At 47.9% G+C, this 26,123-nt stretch overlaps 2 protein-coding genes across 3 annotated transcripts; one reads left to right on the forward strand and one right to left on the reverse strand.

The window, feature by feature from the left end:
• The first annotated feature begins 15,117 nt into the window (after positions 1-15,117).
• Positions 15,118-15,489, forward strand: LOC136530314 (secreted RxLR effector protein 161-like). The gene has a single exon (XM_066523082.1). It carries the CDS (start codon positions 15,118-15,120, stop codon positions 15,487-15,489), a length of 372 nt encoding a protein of 123 aa, XP_066379179.1.
• A 3,623-nt stretch (positions 15,490-19,112) lies between these two features.
• Positions 19,113-25,657, reverse strand: LOC136530312 (protein ZINC INDUCED FACILITATOR-LIKE 1-like). Of its 2 annotated transcripts, XM_066523080.1 has the most exons (18): positions 25,312-25,657; positions 24,488-24,714; positions 22,829-22,869; positions 22,683-22,743; positions 22,406-22,508; positions 22,211-22,313; positions 22,077-22,130; positions 21,895-21,957; positions 21,753-21,802; positions 21,593-21,668; positions 21,192-21,392; positions 20,958-21,045; positions 20,680-20,765; positions 20,133-20,240; positions 19,969-20,013; positions 19,791-19,879; positions 19,660-19,703; positions 19,113-19,550 (listed from the first exon to the last, which is right to left on the reverse strand). In XM_066523080.1, exons 2-18 carry the CDS (start codon positions 24,699-24,701, stop codon positions 19,447-19,449), a joined length of 1,530 nt encoding a protein of 509 aa, XP_066379177.1. In that variant the 5' UTR covers positions 24,702-24,714; positions 25,312-25,657; the 3' UTR covers positions 19,113-19,446. The 2 variants fall into 2 exon arrangements, with proteins under 2 accessions (XP_066379177.1, XP_066379178.1); XM_066523081.1 differs by lacking the exons at positions 22,829-22,869; positions 25,312-25,657 and having other exon boundaries at positions 19,114-19,550; positions 24,488-24,593.
• Positions 25,658-26,123: the final 466 nt, after the last annotated feature.

Below are 26,123 nucleotides of genomic sequence, written 5' to 3' on the forward strand. Positions count from 1 at the left end.
TAACACTAGGTGTCTTCACATAGAACCAGTACCGAGATCAGTCTTTCTCCCACTTATTCTTCTGGGCAAATGATATATCCAAACCACCTTCTTTTTGTGCCCTCTTCACCATGAACGCACAACTGGCGAACTGATACTCCACCTCCACACCGCCGATCTTCACCTTCTTGGGCTGGCGTTGAAGCTCATAATATGAACAGATGTATCTAGGTCCAGCGAAGCACCATACGTCTCGTAGGCATAACAGTACTTGCTCAACGTCAAGATGCCATTGGGTGTCAGATGGTGGAGCTGCACCTTGAATGTCTCCAAGACCAGCCGAAGGAAATAAACCGGAGGGATTCGAAGACCACAAGCAAAAAAGTCCTTGAAAACAACGGCCTCATCAACCTCTGACCGAGGAACTGTCTCACAATGCGGGAGATGACCTTTTGCCTCCAGAAAATAGCCCTCCTCCTCCAGCGACCTTATTGCTCCTGCAGTCATAAGGGTAGGTCCAAAATCCCAAGACTTTGCCATCTGAACCTTCGATTTCCCGGCTGGAGAAACAGGAACCAAGTCTTCGACAAAAGCCTCAATGCCCTCTAGATTGTCTTGAGTCTATGCCAAAACAGACATGCACTCCTCGTACCTCCGCAACCAACCCTCCGACCTCACGCCAACCAAGCGGGAATAAGGATCGCTAAAGCTGGGCCAACAGAGGTCAGAACTAGGAGGCGAAGCCACTTCTGAACGAGGCGCAAGACCAGAAGTAGCAGCGCAAGTGAAAAATTCTAAGTCCTAAGCAACCAAAGTGAAGACAATACAACAAGGCAGCCGCGGGCTTGGAAGAGCTACAATGATGAAAGCGACGGCTCAGGGGGCTTCATAGGGGGCCTCCTCACTGCCCTCCCCCTTTATATAGGCCGCAAGGCGATGCTTCGTATTCCAAGCGCCAACGGAAATGACTGTTCCCCAACAGTCGCGGCCGTTTGAACAGGCACCGATCAGCGAGCCACCGCAACCAACCAGGAAGCAACACGTCGCCCCCTCCAATAGTCCGATACGTGCGGCCTAGGGGGAAGGAAGCCTCCGCCACCCCGTATCAGTGTCACGTTTGAGGCTCATGGTCCACTCGCACCGGACCGCGTCCTCAAGGGGGGAACTATTGGGACACCAATATATGGAGTCGCGGAGGCTAAGGTTAACATGGTTAACGACATCGGGTTGTTTTTTGAATGTTTCACAGGGGGACCCGGAGAGAGCCTCTGGATGAGGCCCAAGGTAGCGCGGAGGCTTGGGCGAAGGTCCGCACGGGGGACTTGGAAGGCAGCCTGGAGAGTCTTCGCCGGGCGATGGAGGCCTCCGCCTACAACCACCGGGTAGGGCGGCGGCCATCCTACGAGATCGCCAAGGAGCTGCTGGAGAACGCGGTCGAAGGTGGAGGCTCCTGCGGGATGAGCGAAGGTCGCGGTACGGACGACGGAGGCTTCTCGAGCAAAAGCCCTGGGACCTGGGAGAACTACTCGGCGGCGGCTTTGGGCTGTGGGCCGATGACGGGCCATCAACGGTGGCCCAACAGGCAAAGGTGGTTGGAGAAGAAGACACCCAAACTGCCCCGGACAACTTGTATTAGCATAGGAATGTTCTGGGAATGTAGTATAGCCGACAAGGGGTAAAATTATAAAGAGTAACTCTAATAAGCAGTGCCCTATAAAACGAGGCACAAACCCTGTACAGGTGAGGTGGGTGAGCACATTAATCATACCCTAGCAAAGATTGGTCCTGCTTTCTACTTCTCATACCTCCGCCCAGAGCATCCGACTGGGCGGAGATCCCCCGTGTGATAATTGCTGGAAACCCCCAGTTTTCCAACAGTGGGCATGGGATCTAATAGGCATGTTTGGACCAAGTACAATAGTGATTTTCCAGCAATGGCTACACAATAGAATAGGTTATGACTCCAGCTTACTGGTAGTACCTAGATTGTAATCCTTGTCTTCAGCACGCCTCGTATGGCATGACCTGTGACAGGCTCCTGCCTCACTGCCTACTCCTGCCTGCACTGCATAGGTCCCAAACCAGTCAGATACACCGAGAGCAAGGGTTGCTGTGGTGTGGCTTAGCGTCCTATTAGTTATTATCAAGGATAATTTAGGAATTGACATTGTTGTCTGTCTTTGAGTTCTTACTTAAGTTATGAGGGTGTGCTCCCCGCAGGGTCAATTGCTGTCACCATCGATGGAACAACTACATACCACTCCGACTAAATCATTATGAGCTCAATTGCAGTAGTTACCATGGGTGAATACTTCTCGGTTTATTGCTTTTTTTATAGGTTCACTGTGTCCATCACAATCTCCCGACAAACAATGATGACGTGAGCCCAGTAGGACATTAATTACTCACGATACTTGCCTCATGGTGGAAGCTAAAGCACTTTGCTCGGATAGAGACACCATCAAATATGCTGCAACTAGACATGCTGGACTAGTGGCTAATGATGATGACTTGACCCGAGGTATCATGAAGGAGCATACGTCTGGCCTTGGGCCTGGTTGCTAACTCAGGGTCCTACATCTATACCTAGTATCACCACTGAGGTGCTACACAAGGGACAAGAATGCAACTGCCCCGATCTAACGGACACCTTTTTGTAGTAGGACTAGGAGTGAAATCTTAGTATAGGAAAGGAATTAACTTGTAACGACCTAACTACCGAAATTATATAATGAGGGACAATGCTCCGTTACTCCCTTTATCTACCTTACTAATTCACTAACTTTTTTTTTTGCTAGATCTACACAAAAAAGACTCTCGCTGAGATACTCTCCACCCATCCACCCATAAAACTGTACCCAGAAAAATAACACCTTTCAAACGAACTGTCCAGATTTGCTTATAAACCTTCTCTTGTTGCTCACTCAAATCCAACCATGCACATTGAGTGTGTCAACCTCCTCATCCTCCTGCGCCCATCCAAAGCCAGCCTCGTGCGCGCGATCAGCATGAGACACCGCGATCGCTGCGGGGAGAAAGGAAGGACACGGAATAGCCGCAGCCATCCCATAGCGCGAGGATGCCCATCCTGATCAAGCCCCATCCCAGCCACCGTGAAATTCACCGACGCCCACATCCCCGGCGCTCGCGCCCGTGCTCCTCTCCGCGGCGCTACCGTTCGCGCACATGAGCCACGCCATCGACGCCGCCGCCCGTCGCCTAGGCACCTGCCTCCCCCGCGTCCCCGTTGCGCGGGCAAACTCGGCTCCGGGCCTCCGCCCCTGCCGCGGCGGCACGGGAAGGACGGTAGAGGAGGCTAGGAGCAGGTGCCCAGGCGAGGTCGCGGTGCGGGGAAAGGACGGGGAGCCACTGGAGCGCCCCGAGCTGGAGGCCCCAACGCCGCGCTCACCGTGCGGGAGGTGCAGGTTCGTGTGCTTATCTGGTCTCCGATTTTTTTTCCTGTGGGCTGTGGAAGTGAAGGAAGTTCCGTGGAGAGGACGAATCCATGGAGGTGCGGACGGATGTGCTGACGTCCCTGTAGACCCAGCCACCGCCACGCCCATCTCAACCTGTCCACTCCAACCGCCCTCTTCGTGCGCTGCACTTGGCTGGCCTCCGCAGTCGCCATCTCCCTCGCAATTCTGCTCGTTTCGCGCGCTGCTGCTGGGCCTCAGCGAGGAGGAGTGCCGCGTCGCGCTCCGCTATCGTCGTGCTCGGTGGTGAAGGCGATCTGGATCCGTGCCTGCTCGCTGCTCGATGAATAAGCACTGGCTCCCCTCGCCGGCCAGGCTCTCCGCTCTGATATAGGTAAATATTTTTTAATTATTTTTGCTTGGGTCATTGCTGATTCGATTCGATTGTTTCGGTACACATTCTGGCATAACGCTGATGGGATCCCATCAGGGGTAACCAAAGATTGTGATTCCATCTGTATTTTTCACTCTTTTGCAACAACGTGAGCTGCTCAATCTGCTTCATTAAATGGAGCTCTGGCACTTATGAGTATTGAGTAGCTCTTAAAAAGTGGGAAAATAAAAGATTTGGACAAATTTAGTGATTCAAACAAAAGCAAAAATGGGATACAATGATCAGTGGAAAACAAATTTTGTTGTGAAGGGTTAGTAACAAGGAGGCAAGCAATTTGTTTTTCTTTTTTTTTTGAGCAGGAGCAAGCAATGTTTGCGTAGCAAATGCAATGTTTGTTTTCAGGTTCGTCTCGAATTTTTTTGGCCATGTAGATTCTTTTCCAGTGAGCTTTTGTTGGAACAGCAAATTTTGTCAGATCAATCTGCCAGTTGTATCCTGCTTGTCGCTATTCAGTGTAGAGTTTCTATTAACAGTGAGCTTTTTACTCGGAAATGGATTACCAGATACTACAGGATTCTAATGCACAGATCCTTGTTTTCCTCTGCCTGGTAGGACATTTCAACTACATTCGCTTGTCTACAAAGTTTGGTCTTACAGATAAATTCAGTTGTATGTTAGTATCTTCCAATTTATAAAATGTTTGACCTGTTGGTTGAAAATTATTTGGCGTTAAAGCCAAATGTTTCTGAATTATTTCGCCGTGTGCCTGCAGTTACGGCTGGTACTTCACGTTTGTGCAGGGGTTCGTGAAGCAGATGGTGAACCCGTGGCGGACCTACGTGCGGCTCTCAGCCGTGCTCATGGGTTCCAATGGCCTCACCAAGGCCTCACTCGCCTTCCTCAATTACCCTGTGCAAATCATGTTTAAGTCAACCAAGGTAAAATTGGCCCCCTTCTTTTTTTTCACTGTTCCCCATACGCTGGAAATGTAATACTCTAAAAAATGTTGGAAGAACAATGTCCAATGTCTTTTTGAGCTAGCAATTTGTGTAGCATTGTAGCAGCAAAGTTCCTTTTGTTTTTTAGCAGAAATACAGTTCTTTTTTGTGAGGAAAAAGAAAAAGAAATATAGTTCTTGTGATATTACAATGCAGTCTGAAAGACTGAAACATTGAACACAGTTAGTACAACTATTAAAGAAAGGGTGCACTGGTGTACCTAGAAATGTCCAAATATGAAAGTCCAGCATCAGATTTGTTGTTTTGGTTAGGTGCCAAACTAGCCAGCTATGTCATGTATCTTTCTACTTTAGGGGTACGAGTACTACTTCTCTGGCTACAATGACAATGACTGGACTGGCAGGTTACATTGTTGATAGATATGATTAGCACGTTTTGGACTCTTCTTTACTTGATGTGTCTATTTTAAAAATTCTTGGCAGCTAAGGTTTGATTTGATTTCTGTATCTAAGTGACTGAATTTCAAGAAAAAAACGATGTATTAGTAACAGTAATGGCACTTTACTTTCTTGTCATATGCGATAAAACACAAACTCATGTGATTGTTCATATAATGATATATAACTGCAAAGAAACATTCTGAGCAGAAATTTAATATACCAAACTGTATATGCTTCCCTTTCCCGCGATTAGTACATTTCTTACTTTTTTTGACATAATAAGCTTATAGTGATATAGTAGAGAGGTATAAATCTATTTCTGTTTAGTCATCATCACTCATCAGGTTCTACCGGTGATGATAATGAGAGCCTAGCTTTATCCTGGGTTTAAGGCGCAAGTACCCATTCCAAGAGTACAGATCAGCTGTGATGCTCGTCATTGGCCTCATACTCTTCACACTCGCGGATGCACAAACATCGCCTAACTTCAGCTTGATCAGCATGGCCATGGTGTCCGGGGCACTTGTCATGGATGCTTTTCTTGGACATGGTGATCATCACTTAACTATGCTTAGTAGTATGTCACAAGTTCTTCCTTTATCGAAAGAATGTCACAGGTTCTTATCTGAGTAAAAAAGTCAGATCTCTACCTTGCCATTATAGTCACTATGAAGTAGTATATACATGAATCTGTCAGAGTTATCTGGCAATGGTAAGAATCTTAGTAGCTCACTTTAGCACATCAGTGATAATAGTTTCAGAATGTGCATAGCCCAATTAGTTCATTTTCTTTATTTTGCCACAGCTCAATCAGATTTACGTGCTGTTAGATTTCATAAGCATTGTAGAATGCATGTGTGTGTTCAGTATGATAGACTTCACTAATCTGGATTTGAATATACAATTATAGCCATGACAGTTCTGAAGCACAAAGAGATGTGCTTAAGGCCCAGAACAGGTACAATTTTCAGCATGCATATTTTATCTTTTTATCATACATCTGTTCTTCCTGTCTGAAAATGACTGAGCGAAGTTCCTGTTAGGTGAAGAATCTGGTTGTGTTAGTCCTGTGGAATCTGAAGAAGTTCTTCAGAATCCTAGCATGGAAGAGGCTGTAACTGAGGAAGGAAATCCATGTCTCAGTACAGAGCAAGAAGTGCAGGGCCGTCGTCGCTGCCGGCTCGGTTCTAACCCACGCGCGAGGCTGGGGCGTCGACGCTGCGGCAGCCCGTGGCTAGGCGAGGCGCGGCCTACGCAGCGGGCAGAGAAGGCGGCGTGCGGCACGCATTGTTGAGGCGCGGTGGCTGGCGGCGCTAGCTGATGTGCCATGGAGGTGACGGGGATGGCGAGACATGCGCAGCGGAGCTGACCCACAACGGCGATGACATGAGGTAATGCGAATGCCGATAGCCACCATGGCGACAACGGCCATATGACGCAAGACAACGATGGAGACAGTGCCGTGATTTTTTTATCCCCATCGATGTTAGGGTTTGAAATTTAGGGAAAATTTTGAATCTGAGATGAAATTCCTCTCTGAGATATAGCCGTAGCGTTAGCACGGACAATATACTAGTCGCTGTTAATGACATTACGCAGCAGTGCAACTGAGCTGGGAAGATCTACCTCAACGCTCAACATCAAGAGGCAATGTTCAAGGCGTTAGGGAAAAGAAGTGTATATAACACAAAAATTTTAGCCAAATTGTACAGCGTAATTCAAAAAAGCTATGTCTAAAACACGGTCTATGCAGAGCAAATGTAGTACTATCATGTATAAAGCATCTCACATAGTTAGGCATGCATATGGTCAGCCGTAACATTTGGGACACGTAAGAGTCTCTGAGGACAGATGCTACTGTATTCTTCAATTATTTGTTGAAAATTTGAGGTTTTTGCCCAATCGCAGGCATTGGTTGGTAATATACTACACAACATTATCCACAAGTAAGGTTTGGGGTGCACATTATTTGTAATGTCGAAATATATACTCCTTGCAAAATGAAAAGTTGAAAAAAAATTGGTACTTCTCGGAGTAGCAAAAGAAAAATGTCTGAGGAAACTTATGCTGGTTCCACCAATATGGGCAATCGCTCTACTCCGCCACAATTCCTGTTGTGCTTGGTGCATGGCTTCCAACTTGGCTAACAGTAACTAAAGCCCTAAGTTGTTGTTTGCTTAACCTGCAACGGAGTGCACATGAAAGAAATATTTAAAAGAAAGATAACCACCTTACCACCAAGGTGGGGAGGATGAAGAAAGGGCTAGGAACATTGAGTGCAAAGCACATAGAACTGCATGCATAGATCCAGTAAAGGACATGGGTGTCTCCGCGTGGGTCGTAGAGCTGGTACGCCTTGGTACCCTCCGCGTAGCCTAGGAACACCATCGGTGTGCTCCTGTCCTCCAGCTTGGTGAGGTTTGGCTTCGTCTTCCTGACGTGGCCGATGCAACCGAATGTTCGGAGGAATGACACGTTTGGCTTGCACCCATACCAAGCTTCGAACGACATCTTGCCCATCAGGGCCTTGGTCGGAGCGCGGTTGAGGATGAACACCGCCGTGGTCACTGCCTCTCCCCAGAACTTTGCCGGTATGCCTTTGGCCTTCATCATGGATCGGGCCATGCCGACCACTGTCTAGTTTCGCCTCTCCACCACGCCATTCTGTTGTGGCGAGTACGGAGCGGTGTGGTGTTGCCCCACACCCTGATCCGCACAGTACGCAGCGAACTCCATCGAAGTGAATTCACCACCACGATTAGTCCTCAGCACGCGGAGCTTCTTGCCGCTCTTGGCCTCCGCGCGCGTCTTGAACTTCTTGATTGCCGCCGCCGCTTCGTCCTTGCTCGTCAGGAGTTGTAGCCACATGTAGCGACTGCAATCGTCCACGAGTAGGAGGAAGTACCGCCGACCACCGCATGTAGCAGGCATGATCGGCCCGTAGAGGTCGCCATGAACGAGCTCGAGAGCTTCCTCCGCGCGATACTTGGCCGCCTTTGGGAAAGGTAGCCTCCTCTGCTTCCCGGCCAGGCAGCTGTTACATAGCTCGCCTCCATGCTTGATGTGGGGTAGCCCTCAGACCATCTTGCCTAGCCGACCAAGCGTGTCAAAGCTGAGATGTCCGAACCGGGCATGCCACATCCATGGTTCCTCGGAGTGCCTTGCCGCCAGGCACACCGGCTGCTCTACCTTCAGGTCAAGCAGGTACAACCGGTTCAAGGACCTCTTCACCTTGGCAAGAAGTTGTTGCTCCTGGTCCTTGATCCTAAGGACGCCGTCCTTGATCAGTACTTCGCTACCGCGCTCATCTAGCTGACCAATGCTGATGATGCTGGAACGAAGCTGTGGGATGTAGTATACATCCGTTAGTGCGCAGTGCTCTCCGTTTTGGCATATGAAGATGATGGTGCCGCGCCCTTGGATAGCCACCCTTGAGCCATCACCAAACTTCACCATACCGGTAACATCGCCGTAGAGCTCAGAGAAGGATTCCTTGGAGCCCGTCATGTGGTTGCTGGCACCAGAGTCCAGATACCACCGCTGCTCCTGGTCGGCGCCCACACACCCGAGGTGAACTTGGGCGCGCGGTTTGTCGAGGTTGACGGTCTTCAGGGCCCTCCTAGGTCCTTCCACCGTCATCGCCTCTTCCTTCTCCTTGGCCTCGACGTCGTGCAGTGCACAGAACATCACCATCAGGATAGTGGCCTCATCCTCATCATCGGCTTGCGCCAGGTGAGCCTCAACCTTCTTCTCCTGCTTGCGATTTGGGCACTCCCATGCCCAACGGCCCATCTTCCTGCAACGCCGACAGGCGTTGGGGTCGACCTGCTTTTTCTCTGAAGAAGCCTTGCCGCGGTGCTTGCCCTTTCCACCGCGACTGGAGGAGGCTGCCTTCCTGGAGTTCCTCCGAGCAGCCCACTCCTCTTTCGTCAGCAGGAGTTTCCTGCTGTCCTTCGTTGCTGTCGCCTGCTCCAGGCGCTCGTCCACCGCCCGCATACGGCCTATCACATCCTCAATGGTGAGGGTGGACAAGTCCAGCATTGTCTCTATGGAGAGAGCGATTTGGATGTACTTTGCCGGAATGGAGTGAGGTACTTGAAGACCGCCTCCTGTTCGTCGATGGTGACGCCGTGGCTCTTTAGCTTGCTGATGAGCGTCTGCAAGCGGAGGGAGAAGTCCTCCACCGTTTCACCATCCTTGAACTTGAGGATAGTGTACTCCTACTTCAGAAGCTGGGCCGTCGCCTTCTTTGCGCGGTCAGAACCGACATGCATTGCCGCAATAGCCTCCCACGCCTCCTTAGCCTCCCACGCCTCCTTAGCCGAGCTCTTCGTCCCCAACGGCTTCCTGTACTCCCCCGGTACAGTAGCGAGGATAGCCTCCAAGGCTAACATGTCATCCTCCTCATTGTTGGTGCCCTTGTCAACAGCCGTCGGGCTCTGAGCTTGACCTTCATGGTCACCGACCACTCTCCATAGTTGGTGCGAGTCAGCGCCGGCCAACTGGTGCCGCTGACCTCCCGCACCGTGCGAACAACAACCTCCCCTCGTGGCTAGAGCACCCACTAGCCGTGCGAACAATGTCCTCCTGTCGTGGCTGTTGCCCAACTCAAAACCGCCCGTCGTCACCATCGGTTAGATTGGTGATGGCACTTGTACGGCTCTGATACCACATGTTGGCCCACAGGATCACCGGCTCAGGCGAGTGAAGCACTCACCGGTCTTGCTGAGCACCCGCTAGTGTTGCTGAGCACCCACTAGCCGTGCCGACCACAAGTAGGCATTGTCCGTCCCACACACTATGTCTGGAGCTAGAAGAAGAAGGGAGAACAGAGCAAGCACGCACAATACAAGACACCAGCGTTGGCCGAAGGCCTGTCTGTGAGATGGCAAATCTGAACTCTCTTTACTGAGTTGTCGTGGTAGTCTATTTATACAACTCTATCTATCTAGTCCTAGTACAACTCACATGCTGTAATAGTAACTAGATAACACTAGCAGGGCTGACTCTGCGCCGGCCACTGCATGGCTACAGTGCTGCAGGTGAGCCGTTCGATGCCTGCACCTACAGCGGCTACAGTATCACAGTAGGGGGGTCTTTCGGCGCCACCTTCCCTTGTTGTGTTCACATAAGGTAACAATAGATTAGCTAACACCCACCTCATCACTGCACCACTAGCCTAGCCTCCTTGAGCCCATGGTAAGCAGCGCCACCTCCCCTGAGTTCGCCCAGTGTGAACCACCATGGCTAGACCTACCCCGCAAGCTTGGCCTCTCCAAGGCGCACTCCTAGCACCTAGCAACCCTCATAGAGGAGTCCTAGAGCCTTGAAGCACTACCACGATGTGGCATGGCCGCGCACATGCCGCTGCCATGCCGGAACCGTTCCCATCAATGCGGTCCACCTCGACGGGCGAAGACAGACCGAGCATCTCCGCCGAGGCCAGGCACACCTACCTGTGCCCTCGCTGAGCTCTAGGACCCCCGCCAAGTCACCAACATCGAGACACCGCACCACTGCACTAGACCTCCGCCTTGGCTATCGCCGCCAAGCGGACTGCGTCGTAGAAATTGGTCATTGGCGTCGCCCAAAGGGCTTGGAACATGGATGAAAGTTTGTAGGGGCGTGAGATACCCTGGGACCTCATCGACGTGAGTTGCCGCACCACCGTGGCTGCTGCAGCCATGCGCGACCTCATCGAGCCCTGCCTTTGAACACCGCCACTGCCTTTGCAAGGGTGCGGTGAAGCCCTAGAGGCCATAGGACCCTCGCTGAGCCACTATCGAGCCTCGCTATGCGAGCTCGCCGCTGGTAAGCCCTCTGTGGCATTCTATCGAACACCTGAGAGCAGAAGAGGCGGGAGCTCTCTCCCCTTTTTGTTGCTGCATGCACTTGGAGCATCGTGCACCGGCCCCCGTTACCCTGCACACGCTCGGTCCACCGTGGACCAGGTCACGAGTCCATAGTGCACCAGCCCCTTGCCCACCATGAGCCAAGCCCCATGGACGCAGCCCATTAGGAGCCTAGACCACCACATGACTAGCCTGAGTGTCTGACACGTGTTCGGGCTAGCCTGGCCTAGACCAGCCCACAACTCGGCCCATCAGGCCTACTCTGAGCCCAGATCGGCCCAATAAGGACCGGTCAACATTGACCGTTCACTAGTCAACATTGACTGATGACCTGGCCCCACTTGTCAGTGATCATGGGTGTTTCGGCCATTCGGACAGCGCCACATGTCAACTCTATGTATTTCTCTCACCTTTTCTTTTTTAGAAAATAGATTAATCTTTGAAAATTCATAGAAAATTCATATGAGCTTAGAAAAATGTAAAACCAGTGTCCAATTTTTTCTAAAGACTCTACGTCATAGGATTATGTTTGAGTGCATTTGGATCTTTTGAATTCCTCTTGGTTCTTTGTGAATATCCATAGTAGTCACTTATCGTGACCTGTTGTTCCATTTAACAGCACTGGAGGAGCACCAGCCTGACGAGCAGGACCACGAGTACAGCTTGGAGATGACCTATTCGAAGGTGCCATGTCCCACCCAACCTCATCAAATCCCATTAGGCATGCATTAGAATGCTAGTGCTTTACTTTCTACAATCTTCTCGTGATAGGATGCATGGTAGAATTGCTTGAGCCTATACCTTGTCGCAACCTTACTCCTACATACCTGCTGATAGGTTAGATGCTCACTATACATACACTTGCTATTTACTTCTACTATTATGCATGATATCTGGCCGATGTGATGCATTGGGTGGACATGCTTGTGTGTGGATTAGGTACTTGGTGCCATGCTATATGGTTTATACCGCGGATGAGAGATTATAGTGTGTTTCTTGGGTGTGTGATGAGGGTCGAGTAAACAAGACAGCGTAGTACAATGAGTCTTCGGACAAGTCTTGCTAGGAGAGTGTGACCTGAGCCTCTCTATGACCGTACCTGTGACGGGTACATGTGAGCTGAGTAGTTCCCGAGGTTCCTCGTGGGGCGAGCCCCTAGGAAGGTGGTGCTGTCGATGGAATGGGAGGTAGAGCTTCCCACTTGAGGAGATGTCTTGTCTGGTCCTTCTAAGGACTGAGTTGGGAGAACCGGTCCATAGGAACCCTCGTACACGCCACTCGCCTCTGGTCAGGTGGGGGACGGATGTGATCTAACTAGGGCGATACCATTACTACTAGGATGTAGGTGTTAGTGTGAGGGATCTAGGGCATATCGTAGGTGCTAGTGTGAGGGATCTAAGGCATATCCTCTAGCGCTCTCAAGACCTGTAGTGACCACTCGAGGCTTGGTACTATGTTTCACAGTCTCAGCATGTTGGTGGTACTCCAGGGTGACTCAAGGCTAAGAGTAGGGTGGTATCATACCGGTTAGATGGCAGGCTAGCACGGTGGGGCACTACTGATAATGGTGATCTTGTGGGTATAGGTGTATACACTCTTTAGAGTTTGACTTGATCTATACGTATAGCCATGTCCACGGTTATGGACATCTTTCCTATGTTTCTCGTTTCATTTGACTAGAGAGTGGTGTTTTCTTCTCTCCCCTGGGTTGGATAAGGAACCAGCCCGAGGTCATTGAGGCAAGGACGAGAGGGAGTTGCCCTTGTCGACTAGAGAGTGTGGTTGTGAGATGTGAGAGTGTGGTGTGACTGTGCTGGATATGGGATGGGTGGATGGATGGATGGGATGATATACCTTGAGGATATTTATACCTAGCATATTGATATTCGCATAGGAAACCCACAGCCAAATGATATGTTCTTTTCCTTACCCTTGCATACCACTTACCACATAGCAAGCAAGCATAGGAAGGGAAATAGTGGCCAGTATAACCCGTACTAAAAGTTTGCGATACAAGTGAGGAGCCTGAGTATGACTTCACAATGATGGATGGGAGGATTAGGTGGTCTTGTCCTACGCTTGAGTTGCTTGTGGAGTTGGAGTCTTCACCCGCTGAGGCGCTTCGTTCTACTCTGATGCTATTCTCTATGTGTGTGATTCCACCAAATGCGGCGATATAATAATTATAGGTAAACCTCTCTATTGTACCTTCTAAGATAGGTATTCGCTATGTATGAACTGTGGTACCAGCTGGATTTCGATAACCTGATGGCTTCATCTCCTAGGACTATCACATTATGGTTTGTTCTGCGGATTTCCCTTCGAGGAAATTGTGGATCGTTTCACCTCCCCAGTAGCTAACTCCCGCACCTCCCCTGTCATCGTCCTAGCTGTTGTACAAATGGTGGCACCACAATGGTGATCTCTTTCCCCTGCTGTTGCATGTGCTGCTGTTCATCACTGCCTTTTTTTCTCCAATTCACTGTGTGTGCTCTCTCTCGTGGCAACAACTAGGTGCCTGCCCTATGCCAGGTGCTTAGGTCTTCATTAGGCTCTTCGCCTGGTCTTAACCGGGCACTTTGCCGGCGAGGAGCACCACCAGGTGTGCTAACCCCTTCTCTTCACTTTCTACTGCTCCAAACCGAGCCCCCAAACCCTACCTTAAGCTAATTGGCTATTTGTATTCGTATATGATCTAATTATATGTGTGGTGGAGACGCTGGGGAAGAGGTGCCGAGCACTCCAGGAGGAGTGTCGAGCACTCCGGCGGTAGAGTCAAGCACTCCTAGGGTAGTGCCGAGCACTTCGAGAGGGACGCCAAGCATTCCGGGAGGAGTGTCGTGCACTTCTGGAGGGATGCCGAGCACGCCAAGAGTGGTGCTGGGAGGTTCTGCAGTGGTGGCGACCACTTCAGGACGGGTGCCGAGCACTCCCATGGCAGAGCCAAGAGGTCTTGCAGTGGTGCCAACCGCTCCAAGACTGAGGCTGGACACTCCTACAGTGTGGCCAAACACTGCAGGAGTTATGACGAGCTATCCAGAAGCAGTGCCAAGCACTTTAGGTGCTATGCCGGGCACTCCGACGAAACAGGGTACTCCATCGACACCGATCGAGTTTGCCTCACCTCCAAGTGACATCACTGAGTTTGTGGACGCCTACCACAAAGGTGAGGAGGTGCGGTTCCGTAGGCTAGACGACATCGTCGGTGGCACAGGTCCCTCAGGTCTAGCGGGCAGGCTGCTCAACGAGGCAGAGCTGCTACTTGTCAGCACAGAGGAACCACCCACATTCGTGCTAGCCGAGCGCCATGGAAACTGGCGACGGGCGATGCTGGAGGAGATGAAGGCGATAGAGGAAAATGAGACTTGGCAGCTCGTCGATCCACCTCCAGGATGCCGTCCGATCAGCCTGAAGTGGGTGTACAAGGTCAAAAGAGACGAGCTCGGTGCCATTGTCAAGCACAAGGCGCGCCTCGTCGCTCGAGGCTTTGTTCAAAGCGAGGGGCATCGACTTTGAGGTCTTTGCACCAGTAGCGCGCATGGAGTCGGTTCGTTTGCTAGTAGCCTTGGCAGCAGCAAAGGACTGGTGCGTCCATCATTTGGATGTTAAATCGGCCTTCCTCAACGGCGAGTTGGTGGAAATGGTCTTCGTCAGGCAACCTCCAGGGTTTGCCATCAAGGGAGAGGAGCACAGGGTGCTCTGACTGCACAAGGTGCTCTACGGGCTGCGACAGGCCTCCCAAGCATGGAACGCCAAGCTTGACGCCACGCTGGGCGAGCTTGGGTTTCAACGGTGCGCAACTGAGCACGCACTCTACACACGACAATGGGGGAAGGAAGAGCTCGTGGTTGGCGTGTATGTGGATGACTTAATCGTCACCGGCGCGCACACAAAGGATATCAACAACTTCAAGCATGAGATGGCGGCCGTTTTCGAATGAGCGATCTCGGCGTACTCTCCTACTACCTCAGCATAGAGGTGAGACAGGGGAAGGAGGAACTCATGCTCGGTCAGAGCGCGTATGCCTCCAAGCTGTTGGAGCGGAGCGGCATGGTGGAGTGCAAGCCATGCGTGACTCCGATGGAGGAGCGGCTGAAACTGATGAAGGCCAGTACCACGGCGAAGGTGGATGCAACACTCTACCGGAACATTGTCGGCGGTCTACGCTACCTAGTCCACACGAGGCCGGACATTGCGTTCGCCGTGGGCTACGTCAGTCGCTTCATGGAGAATCCCAAAGAGGATCACTGGGCTGCAGTAAAGCGGCTACTGCACTACGTCAAGGGGACGGTTGATCAAGGGATCATCTTTCCCAAGACCGACGGGAGTAGGCTGCAGCTCACTGTGTTAAGCGATGCAGACATGGCGAGGGACATCGACAGACGACGGAGCACCTCTGGTGTGCTCGTCTTCCTCGGGTCGGCCCCAATTTCATGGCTGTCGCTGAAATAAAAGGTGGTGGAGCTATCTACATGCGAGGCAGAGTACGTACCGGCAACCACAGCCAGGCACGGAGCCAGCGGTGGGGCTAGGGGGGCTCTAGCCCCCCCTACCGCTCGCGAGCAAGCGAAGCCCCGTAGAGCCGTCGTCTGAAATTTCAGCTGTAGATGTACAGGTAGGAGGGGCTGAGATTTGCTGAACCTCTTTTCTTGCTAATTGTTGTTGTTTAGCCCCTCCTAAATTTTTTCCTAGCTTTGTCCCTGGCCACAGCGGCGTGCCAAGTTGTGTGGCTATGCCGGCTGCTGGGCGAGCTGACCGGTGTGGAAGCTCACCCACCAACACTGATGGTGGACAACCAGCCCGCCATCGCCCTCGCAAAGAATCTGGTTCTGCATGACCGGAGCAAACACATTGATGTAAAATTCCACTTCCTCAGGGACTGTGTCGATGGAGGGTAAATCGTCATCGAGTTCGTCAAAACTGGTCGGCAACTCGTGGACGTCCTCACCAAGCCGCTCGGACGACTTCGACTTGCGGAGCTGAAGGAGATGATCGGCATGGAAGGGGTACAAGGGTTAGCTGTAGGATTAGGGAAGATTGTTAGCTAATCTACTGTTACCTTGTGTGAACACAACAAGGAAAGGCGGCGCCGAAAGGCCCCCCTTGCTGTGATACTGTAGCCGCTGCAGGTGTAGGCGCCAAACGGCTCACCTGCAACACTGTAGCCATGCAGTGGCCGGCGCAGAGTCAGCCCTGCCAGTGTTATCTAGTTACTGTTACAGCATGTGGGTTGTACTAGGACTAGATAGATAGAGTTGTATAAATAGACTACCACGGCAACTCAGTAAAGAGAGTTCAGATTTGCCATCTCACAGACAGGCCTTCGACCAACGCTGGTGTCTTGTATTGTGCGTGCTTGCTCTGTTCTCCCTTCTTCTTCTAGCTCCAGACATAGTGTGTGGGATGGACAACGCCTACTCATGGTCGGCATGGCTAGTGGGTGCTCGGCAACACTAGCGGGTGCTCGGCAAGACTGGCGAGTGCTTCACTCGCCTGAGCCAGTTATCCTATGGGCCAATAGTGGGCAGTGGTGAGGCGAGGCCGTGCAGTCCTGAGCTACAACATCGACATAGACGATCAGGGCATCGTCCTTCGTTCTAGTGGCTCCTCTGTGCTCGCAGCCTTCTCCTCTCCTCCGTCTGCCTCTCCTCCGTGGCATCAGCGTGTGCAGGTGAAAGGCCACCAGTGGTGGCGGGGGTGGTCTAGGGTTCGCGGGTGCCTGTGGTTGGGTTTTATTGGCGCGGTCGTCCATGGCGCGGTGGCGTACAACGTTAGATGGAGGAGGGGCATGTGTAGGTCGATTAGGGGGCTAGGTTAGGGTTTTGGGTTCGCTAGGGGCTCGAGTTGATTCTGCCAGGCAGAATTGGACCAGCGCGGTCCAAAAAGCGACGAGGGGAGCGGTTGGAGGCGATGTCAGCGCGGTGGGGCCGTGGTAGGTGCGTTCCAGCTCCTGCCACTAGGGTCGGTGTGCCCTCGCCACGGATCATGGATGTGGTAGCCGTCGAGGAGGGGCGCGGGGTAGGGCCACGCATCGAACGGTGGAGGATTGACACGCGGCGCGTCAGATTCTCGCCGATGATCGCGGCGGCGGGAAAAGGAAAAAGCAGAGGAGGGAAGGGTGGCGAATGACAGGTGGGGTCACTAGGCCCACCCGTCAGTGGCGCGCGTGAGAGAGGGAGCTGGACGTGTTGTCGCCTTGTTGCGCCTTGGGCATGAGTGTCAGCTTGGGCTTCTGGGCCGTCGTACGTGCGGGAAGAGGTGAGGTTGGGCCAGGCCGGTTGGGGCATGCACACGCGCGTGAAGGTGAAGGGTGGAGCAGGCTGGGCTGGGCCGCTTTGCTGGTTTCCTTTCTCTATTTCCTTTCCCTTTTCCTAATTCAATATCTATTTCCTATTTCTATATCTAGAACCTCCTTCCATATGCATGTATGGCCATACATGTATATGCTATTATGGTGGGTCCACTAGGTTAACCTACTAAGGCTTGCCATACTAGGGTTCTAAACACACACTAAAGAGAAATGTTGCTCATTAATTAATGGTAGCAATCAAAAGAACCATGAGGAAGCAAATCACAATGTTGCTTAATAATGCATATGCTCAACCAAGCTAGTTAGGGTACACCCAGTGCATCTAGGGTTGTTTTACTAACATGACCACTCACCATATAAGGTTTTGAAAAAAAAGTTTTAAAAAGTTCGGATTTTTTGGCTCTGGGATTTTCAGGCTTGTTACAGGAGGGGTGGGAGGCAGCGATAGGGGAGGATGCGGAAGTTGTGGTTGTGCGCAAGTTGGTGGCCAGCAGCATTGGCGTGCGGCCATGGCAGTGGGACGGGTGATGACCGACGAAGGACATGCGTGGGGATGTAGGCAACTTGGACCGTGAAGAAGTGCTCGGTGAGACGCGGGACGCAGGGGAGTCGAAGGAAGGCAGAAGAAAACTGTCGCGCATACAAACACACTTCCTTCTTCATATAGTAGAGATAGTCCAGTGTCAGGGTACGCCATCCTCGCCTGGTTGTCAGAGATGACAGTGGCATGGATGCAGACATCTATATTGACTTTGTTAAAGTTAAGATTTGCCAGCACAGTCTCTCAAAAATTACCATATGAATAAGGTATAGTAGAGATAGTCCAGTGTCAGGGTACGCCATCCTCGCCTGGTTGTCAGAGATGACAGTGGCATGGATGCAGACATCTATATTGACTTTGTTAAAGTTAAGATTTGCCAGCACAGTCTCTCAAAAATTACCATATGAATAAGGTATGTATGCATGCTAATAAGGGCGAATGTGCGTGAGGTGTATCTAAGCTGTACTATCGTTTAGTAAGATCATTCCGAAGGGAGCCAATGATTGGTTGGACAAGTCCTAGGTGTTGTAAGACCCGTATAGTAGCATTTTTTCAGCTTAATCACGAATGAGAGTGACGTACTTTTTCGTAAGTCCTGGATGATATTGAAGCACGTTTCGAACTTATATTTGAGTATAAAAACATGAGTGGTGTGTATGTATTAAAAAAACTCGACCACTGGGGTAAAGATCTCGCTCGAGGTATTGACGGAAAGGTAGAAATTCTCTTCCAGAGAGTCGAGAAAAGGCTAAGAACCCCAGCTACTCAGGACGTGCCACTAACGGCGAGGACGCGCCTGCGACTGCGTATCACGCTGTAACCACTAGTGGACCACATATTTCACTTAAAATAGCACAAGGAGTAGCCTTTTCTTTTGATCAGAGCGGGAATTTGAACTCATGGCACTTTTGCTTTCCCTACCACTGCACTAGGTGCACGTTCTCATGGTGCATATATAGTACCAGATCCCTTTTCATTCAGGGTTCGATTTTGAACACCACTTTTAGTAAAGCTTAAATCTCATTATCAAACTGCCAAGACAGCTAGCTAATATTAGGTGAGGCAAATATATTATTGAAAAGTAGTTTTTGGTCGTGCACACAATCAAGGAGCTGCCATGGCCTATGGAGTGCTCTGTTATCTATCTTAGAGCTGGTGAAGTTATCTGGACAACAGACAAGAAGACTGATCTAAGTTCTATTTTATGCCATATATATTGATGCAGCATCTGGTGATCCAAAGTTTACACCAAAAATTTCGAAGATCATCTTTATACTGATCACATATCTGAACACAAGGCGAAAGTTATGGGCCATTATTTTTTAGAGAATGGAGCATCACCGGCCTCTGCATGTGCACATATATATATAGCTAGTATGTATTACAAAGTTTTCACACTGATCTCACATTTACTTACTACAAATGGGCTATTTGTTACATAGTTATGGGCCGATATATATAGTACATGAAACTCAAGAGTTTTAGACCCGGCCGAGGCCTGCAATCTAATTGTTCCATGATTTAACCCAAAAGTGGAACCTAAATGTACAGTACACGGTTATGAACGCTTCAACGCATTTGACATGGAGAAAAATGGCTTGAACGTCAGAATTAGCCCTATTACTGCAACCATGCTTATGACCAGAAATAGGATCTGGTTACCTGCATTTTGCATAAGTCACACAAGAATATGCACGCTCAGTAATTTGTTGTGTATTAGCTACCTGCCACCATACGGGTAAGGCTGCATATGTGTTGTTTATTAATATACCTGGTAAGAACAACCCAGTCACGTGCTTTTGAGTCCATGAAAACCTGTAAAATAGCAAGAAAAGAAGTTCATCAATCGGAAAAAGAGAAAAATAGTCAATTTTTTTATGGACAATAAAAAGTAGTACTTACAAAATTCCTGCTCCTGCTGGAGCTACACCTTTGAACAATGACATTAGAGTCACGGAGATGCCATTTGCAACACCTCTTTGTTTTTGTGTCTGCACTTGTTTCAGAGGATAAGTTAGAATCTAGAAAAATGATAGAATGTACTAGAAAAATGAGCCTAACAGACAGGCTCAATTCTTACCACCGCTGTGTTTTGTAGAATGTTGCATGCAGTAGTAATTGTAGCCTGTTTGTTGAAATATAGATCAAAATTAAAAATTAAAAAAATTGTGAAATGATTGAATCTATCTTCTCTAAGAAGGTTGTCGTAGATTTTTCTATGCATGAGAAAAGAAGTTGACTCACCGAGAATACATTCTTCAAAATTGAAGCTATGTTGATTAGTACTTTGAGCTCTGGCCCTTGTAAGTTGGCCATGAAGGGATACACTGTGAGCAGAAGTATGGACAAGATCTACAAATCAAATAGCTTGTTCAACATGGTACTTGAAAAGATAAATGAAATTAAACAAGCATTTAAACAAAAATAGGGATTTGAATCAATACACCGCTTTTAGAAATTGTCATGCACACCTCACGGTTTTTATGGAAAGAAATCAAATACTATTCTCCCCCGTCTAATACTCAAATCTATATCTAACCATCACTTTGATTTATTTTACTATATTGATGCATATATTTGTTTCCCCACATAATATTAGACTACATTGTTTCAGATCCTAGATTTTCTTTTTACAAGAATCTATATCTAACCATCACTTTGATTTATTTTCCTAGATTGATGCATATTTGTTTCCCCACTTAATATTAGACTACATTGTTTCAGATCCTTGATTTTCTTTTTACAAGTAGAATACTGAAGCAAATCTCACAAAGTTGTATTTCCCACATACCGCAGCAGGACGTAATGGCCTGATTGGTCCAAAATATTTGGCAATGACAGGATAAACAACAAACTGATATAGCAGAACACCAATACCTACAAGGATCAAATGAAGTTGTTGTGAGGTAAATAATTTGATGGCAACACTACTGGAATTAAAGGCATATGTTATTTTCTATGTTACTTTAATTCATTTTGCAGATCATTTTTTCTCCTTTTTTGCAAGCAAATTCTCTTCTTATGTGAAATAATTATTTGCATAAAATTTTCGAAAAAAAAACCATATACCTGAGATGCCTAGCACAATACCAACATCTTGGGATGTCAAACTCAGGCCCCGGAATTTTCTTTTGCTCACAGCCCAGAGTGAAAATGACTGAAGATGATAGTAAGAGAACATATTAGGATTGGCCACATACAACTTTGCATCAATTTCAAGGGCCACAATGATATTATTGGCATCCTCGCATATTGAAATGCTACTACAGAAGTTACTCTCATTATCATATAAGAAAAAATCACCTCAATGTAAGCTACGTCATGGAGAGAAAAGATACAATAGATGATTACTGCTGACATCAATTCCCAGTTCTTTAGCAGGTTCTTCATAGATGTGTCACTAGATTGTTTAGCTTCTCCCACTTCTAGGTTCAAGTCACACATTTGTGCCTCCTCTTCATCAGCACCTCCCCCCTTTCCATCATTGTGAAAGTGTAGTGTCTCCTGAGAGAATCCGATAATACTAAGCAACTTTATAAAAATCTTAATGACATTTTTAGAAGAATGTTTTTTTCTATGTGTGTGCATGTAGTTGAAATTTGTCCTAAATGGAAGCGTAACAATCGTGATACATTTAATGTATTTGGAAGGGACTTAATAAGTTGTAATTTTGAAGGAAATAATCTGGAAAAGATGTTTCATACGGGAAGCCAAATGCTTGCGATGCATGATCCCGTTGCTAGTATCGATATGATAAAGCATGGGAGGAAGTACGGAAACCTGAAGGTAGAAGCAAATTCCAAAGGTTTATGATATGGATAAAACAATAAAAAATCATATAACAGAAATAGTATAGTAGTTCACCTCCCAAATATGGATTCTTTGGAGAAAATATGCTGGTACTTTTCTGCAGGCTAATACATGATAGAGGATATAGATGAAGTTAGTCATATATATTTTTGCAATGATTGGTTTATTGTACTATTTAAAGTGCAATTATCTTCACCTGTGCAAGAAACCCTCCAATGGCTGGTCCAACAACAAAAGCTATCGCTCGTGATGTTGTAACCTAGGACATCATGTTAGACTTAAGTTAGATACAAGTAAATATGAACATTACAATCTAAAAATTTGTTGAATAAGCTGAAGGTTTGAAATGCAAAAGATATAATTAAGGATTGTTCTTACAAGAGACATTCCTAAAGCTTGGTGCTCTTTCCTGCAGACTTCTGTAGCATATGCCTAGAAAATACAAATGTAACCATGAGCATCTAATGCCTACTATCAGTTGCTAATCGGGGCAAGCAAAGACAATAAGCTACCTTGATTGGTCCCAATATGCCACAGAGCATCCCAAGCAATCCCCTAGTTACAATTGCCATCCAGTACCTTGTGCTAAGACCAAATAGTGTGTTGAAAACAATCCTGAAAAATAAAAACTTGGTTTACTCAGCTCATTTGATGATGGCATACTAACTACTGAGTAATATCCCACAATGTGGCTGATCATTTCCTACACTGAGAGGATGCTAATCACGATGCAGGGCTTCCTTCCATATTTGTCAGCAAATATGCCCCATGGCACAGAACTGAAGGTTCTACCAATGAAATAAGATGCCCCTGAAAGAGAATTATAGTCAGCTTGACTGTAACTAGTGATGATAACTATCATCAAATTCTGACAATAACTATGGTCTCCATATTATTTAAGGAAAATGCACATGCAATCTGATTGAGATTAAGAGTATAAAGATATACAAGACAAGATGTGAAATCTCGAGAGACACTACGCACCAACAAATCCAGCATAGAACCCGATGTCTTCCTCCTGCTTTGCGATCTTCATGTCCCTGATCTGTTGTATTGCAACAATACTACAGAGTTATTAATCAATATATTTCATATTGCAATCAAGTCCCTGCTCCGAACCATATACATACCATGAAGTATAGATAAGGGAACAATGACTGGATTGGCAAAGCTGGGATGGACAAAAATGAGATGTTATACATCAACAGATAAAACAAATATGATATGATTGATTTGGAAGTAGAAAAATGATTCACATTTACTTAAGACAGAATAAAGTGAATAACATCGTTGTAAATATGTCTTTGACAATTATAGTGCTATAACCTCTCTACATTTTATAGATAGTGGTGATCTCAAAGATGTTTAACGTGATGAAAAACCAGTCCCTATCAATTCTGTAGCATACATCTTATTTTCTATAGCAATATTGTGATGTAAAATTTTCCTAAAAAAGACACAAATATTGAGACAGAAAAATATATGTACTCCAAGCGACTACCATTTTCCTCATATTTTGGAACATGTGTTGATAGAGGATATTGAGCATTCAAAAGTAAGGGCCACAGGCCAATTCGTACTACTGCTATTTGTACTATTTCCTTGCACTAATGTTGCTAATTTTCTGTTGTAACTTTTCTATTGCAATATTTACAAGAACGGTTAACAGACCAAGTAATGGCCTGGAACTTGAAAAACACCCATCGGCATTTGATCAAACAATTTAAGTGCAACTATGGTGCAAAAAACATAATAGATGGCAAGCCTATTCTTTGAGTCTTGGGCCGCTGAACCGCATATGCAGCTACGACCGCTCTAGCATTGCCACAATCCTGTCTCCATGGTCACCATGCTTGGCTGCTAGAGCTAGGAGGATTCAAGCCGAGAGTGCCGTTCCAGTCCTAATGTTGGGCTCCTGCAGCTATAGGCCCACCATCTTGGCCTAAGTCAACAACTGAGCCCATGTTTAGTTCCAACCCAAAATCCCAAAAAGTGCTACAGTAGCCATCACATCGAATGTTTGCGGCCCGTGCATGGAGCATTAAATGTAGACGAAAAAAAACTAATTGCACAGTTTGATGGGAAATTGCGAGACGAACGTTTTGAGCTTAATTAGTCCATGTTTGAACACTAATTGCCAAATAAAAACAAAAGGTGCTACAGTAGCCCCAAATTCCAACTTCTTGAAACTAAACACGCTCTGAGCAAGACCATAGCCGTACCTACCCTTAGCCCATTGGCCTATTATGCACATGATAGCATGCCAGCACTTCGTCCCCACAAGGCGCTGTACTATGACAGAACTGGATACCTATATATGTCCATGTCATATGCATGCATTTGATCTAGCTATATATAGAAGTATAGAACAGATAATGCACAGATAGTGATGGCGTAGAGGCACCCTATGTTATATCCGGTCAGAAGCTCTCTTCTTCCATCCAGGGAGCCGCTTCTGCCACACCACTATTTTTATAGTTTTTGAGTGTTAATAACATTTTTACCACTGTTTTTGTTGTTGGCCTACAGTTATAGTATAATAAGTATGAGATCAAGAAAATTGTTTGTAATTAAGAAAAATCTACATATATGGTTTTAATGTTTTAAAACTAAATATTTTGAAATCTATGAACCGTCTAATTTTCAAAATTTTGACGAGATTTTTGGTTCGTTGCTTGTGGGAGGAGTAGCACCAAACGGAAGGCGTCCGTTCCACCGTGCCTAGAACACATACTACATACTATTTGCCAGGAACCAAAAGAAACATAAAACAGGTGACAGATATTTACTGGAGGTGAGGCAGATGATCCAGATGTAGAAGAAGTTGAGGTAGGGGATGCCCGTTCTGGTCTGATTCGCCTCTTCCAGCTGACACCCGGGGCACCCATTGTGGTAGTGCTTCTTTGTTTCCTCAGTTGTAAGAGGCTCATCGCCCGTGTTTTGAGGAGGTGGTGGTGGAGCTGTAGGTGGCAACCCTTGAACCTCACCACTATGAGACTCCATTTAATGAGTCTCCCTGCATGAGTAAATGCAAAGCAACCACAATTAGATATGTTGGCAATAGGAAGTAGTACAAACCAAGCAAGCGGCAATTGAACTGAAGCACAGAAGGGTAAGGATGATTTCAGCGATAGTACAACAAGCTGAAAGGAAAGAAACTTCAGATCATCACTACCGCTAAAACGATTATCAAGGCGGTCATTTTTTTTATTAATGGAGGCAGGCACGTCGTCCGTCTCCAATTAAACGCCTGTGTTAATCAGGCTTTCCAGAGGCGGACGCCTCTGTTAATCCCGTTAACGGAGTCGGGCGTCGTTAATGCCGTTTACGGAGGCGGGCGCCTTAATGGTCTCTAGAAAACCCAATAATAAAAAAATTACAACTTCTATGAATGAACCAACGACCTGACGTTTAGCACTACCTCCTCTGTACTACTACACCGCACACTCATTTCTATTTATATATAATATGCTGTTGTTTTATATCAACATTTCACAATTTTATATTGGATATATTAGCTACTAAATGAAATCCAACACTTGCAGACATGCGCCTGAATGCATCGACCTTGAAACAAAGAAATAAAAATAAAAACACAGGAACAAGAACACACCAGCCCTCGGAAGAGGCAGCAAAAACCTTCGCCACAGAAACCCTCCTCGCTCCGCGCTGCACGAGCAATCCGTGGACAGGGTAGGTGTATGTAGTGCAGGCGGTGGCGGAGACGAGCGATTCAATCAAAATTTTGACGGAAGAGAGGATCACGTGCGGGAGCGGGTGCGGCTGAACGAAACGGAATGGGAACGCCGGCCGGTCTCCAGACTCCAGTCGCCAGCAGCCACTCCCATTCCCAATCGGGCGTCAAGAATCGAGATGACGGGCGGAAGCGGGCAAGGAGCGTGCGGCGTGGCTTGGTCTGGTGGACTCTTGGAGTCCTGTGTTGTGCTTCTGCTGGCTGGACCTGGGCCTTGAAGACTACAACACATATCCATCTATTGTGTGTATATATATGCGCACGCGCCCCGGCGACCTGGGTGTTGTAAGGGCACGTTGGATCAATGCCAATTGCAGCCATTGACTACAGACAAGCAAGACGTTTGGATCTCCGTCAACATTTGGCTCCCTTCGGCAGCCTGTGCATAACGGCATACATATGCTAGTTCATTTTTTATGCCTGTGCTGACGGATTCTCTGGCGGCCACCTAAATTTGGCCGGCCAACTCTTGGGCAGGGCTCCCACCGGCAGAATCCAGACTGCCCCTTTTTATGAATTATTAGAGACCCGTGTAGTAGCGTTGTTTTTCAGCCTAATCACGAAGGAGAGAGTGGCTGATGTTGAACGCACGTTTCCAACTTATGTTTGAGTATACGTGAGAGGATGGTGCGTATAGTATCTGCTCCCGTTTTATTCAGGGTTTCATTTTT

Source organism: Miscanthus floridulus, unplaced genomic scaffold, assembly GCF_019320115.1.
Source record: "Miscanthus floridulus cultivar M001 unplaced genomic scaffold, ASM1932011v1 fs_106_3, whole genome shotgun sequence".
In the NCBI taxonomy this organism is placed as follows: Eukaryota; Viridiplantae; Streptophyta; class Magnoliopsida; order Poales; family Poaceae; genus Miscanthus; species Miscanthus floridulus.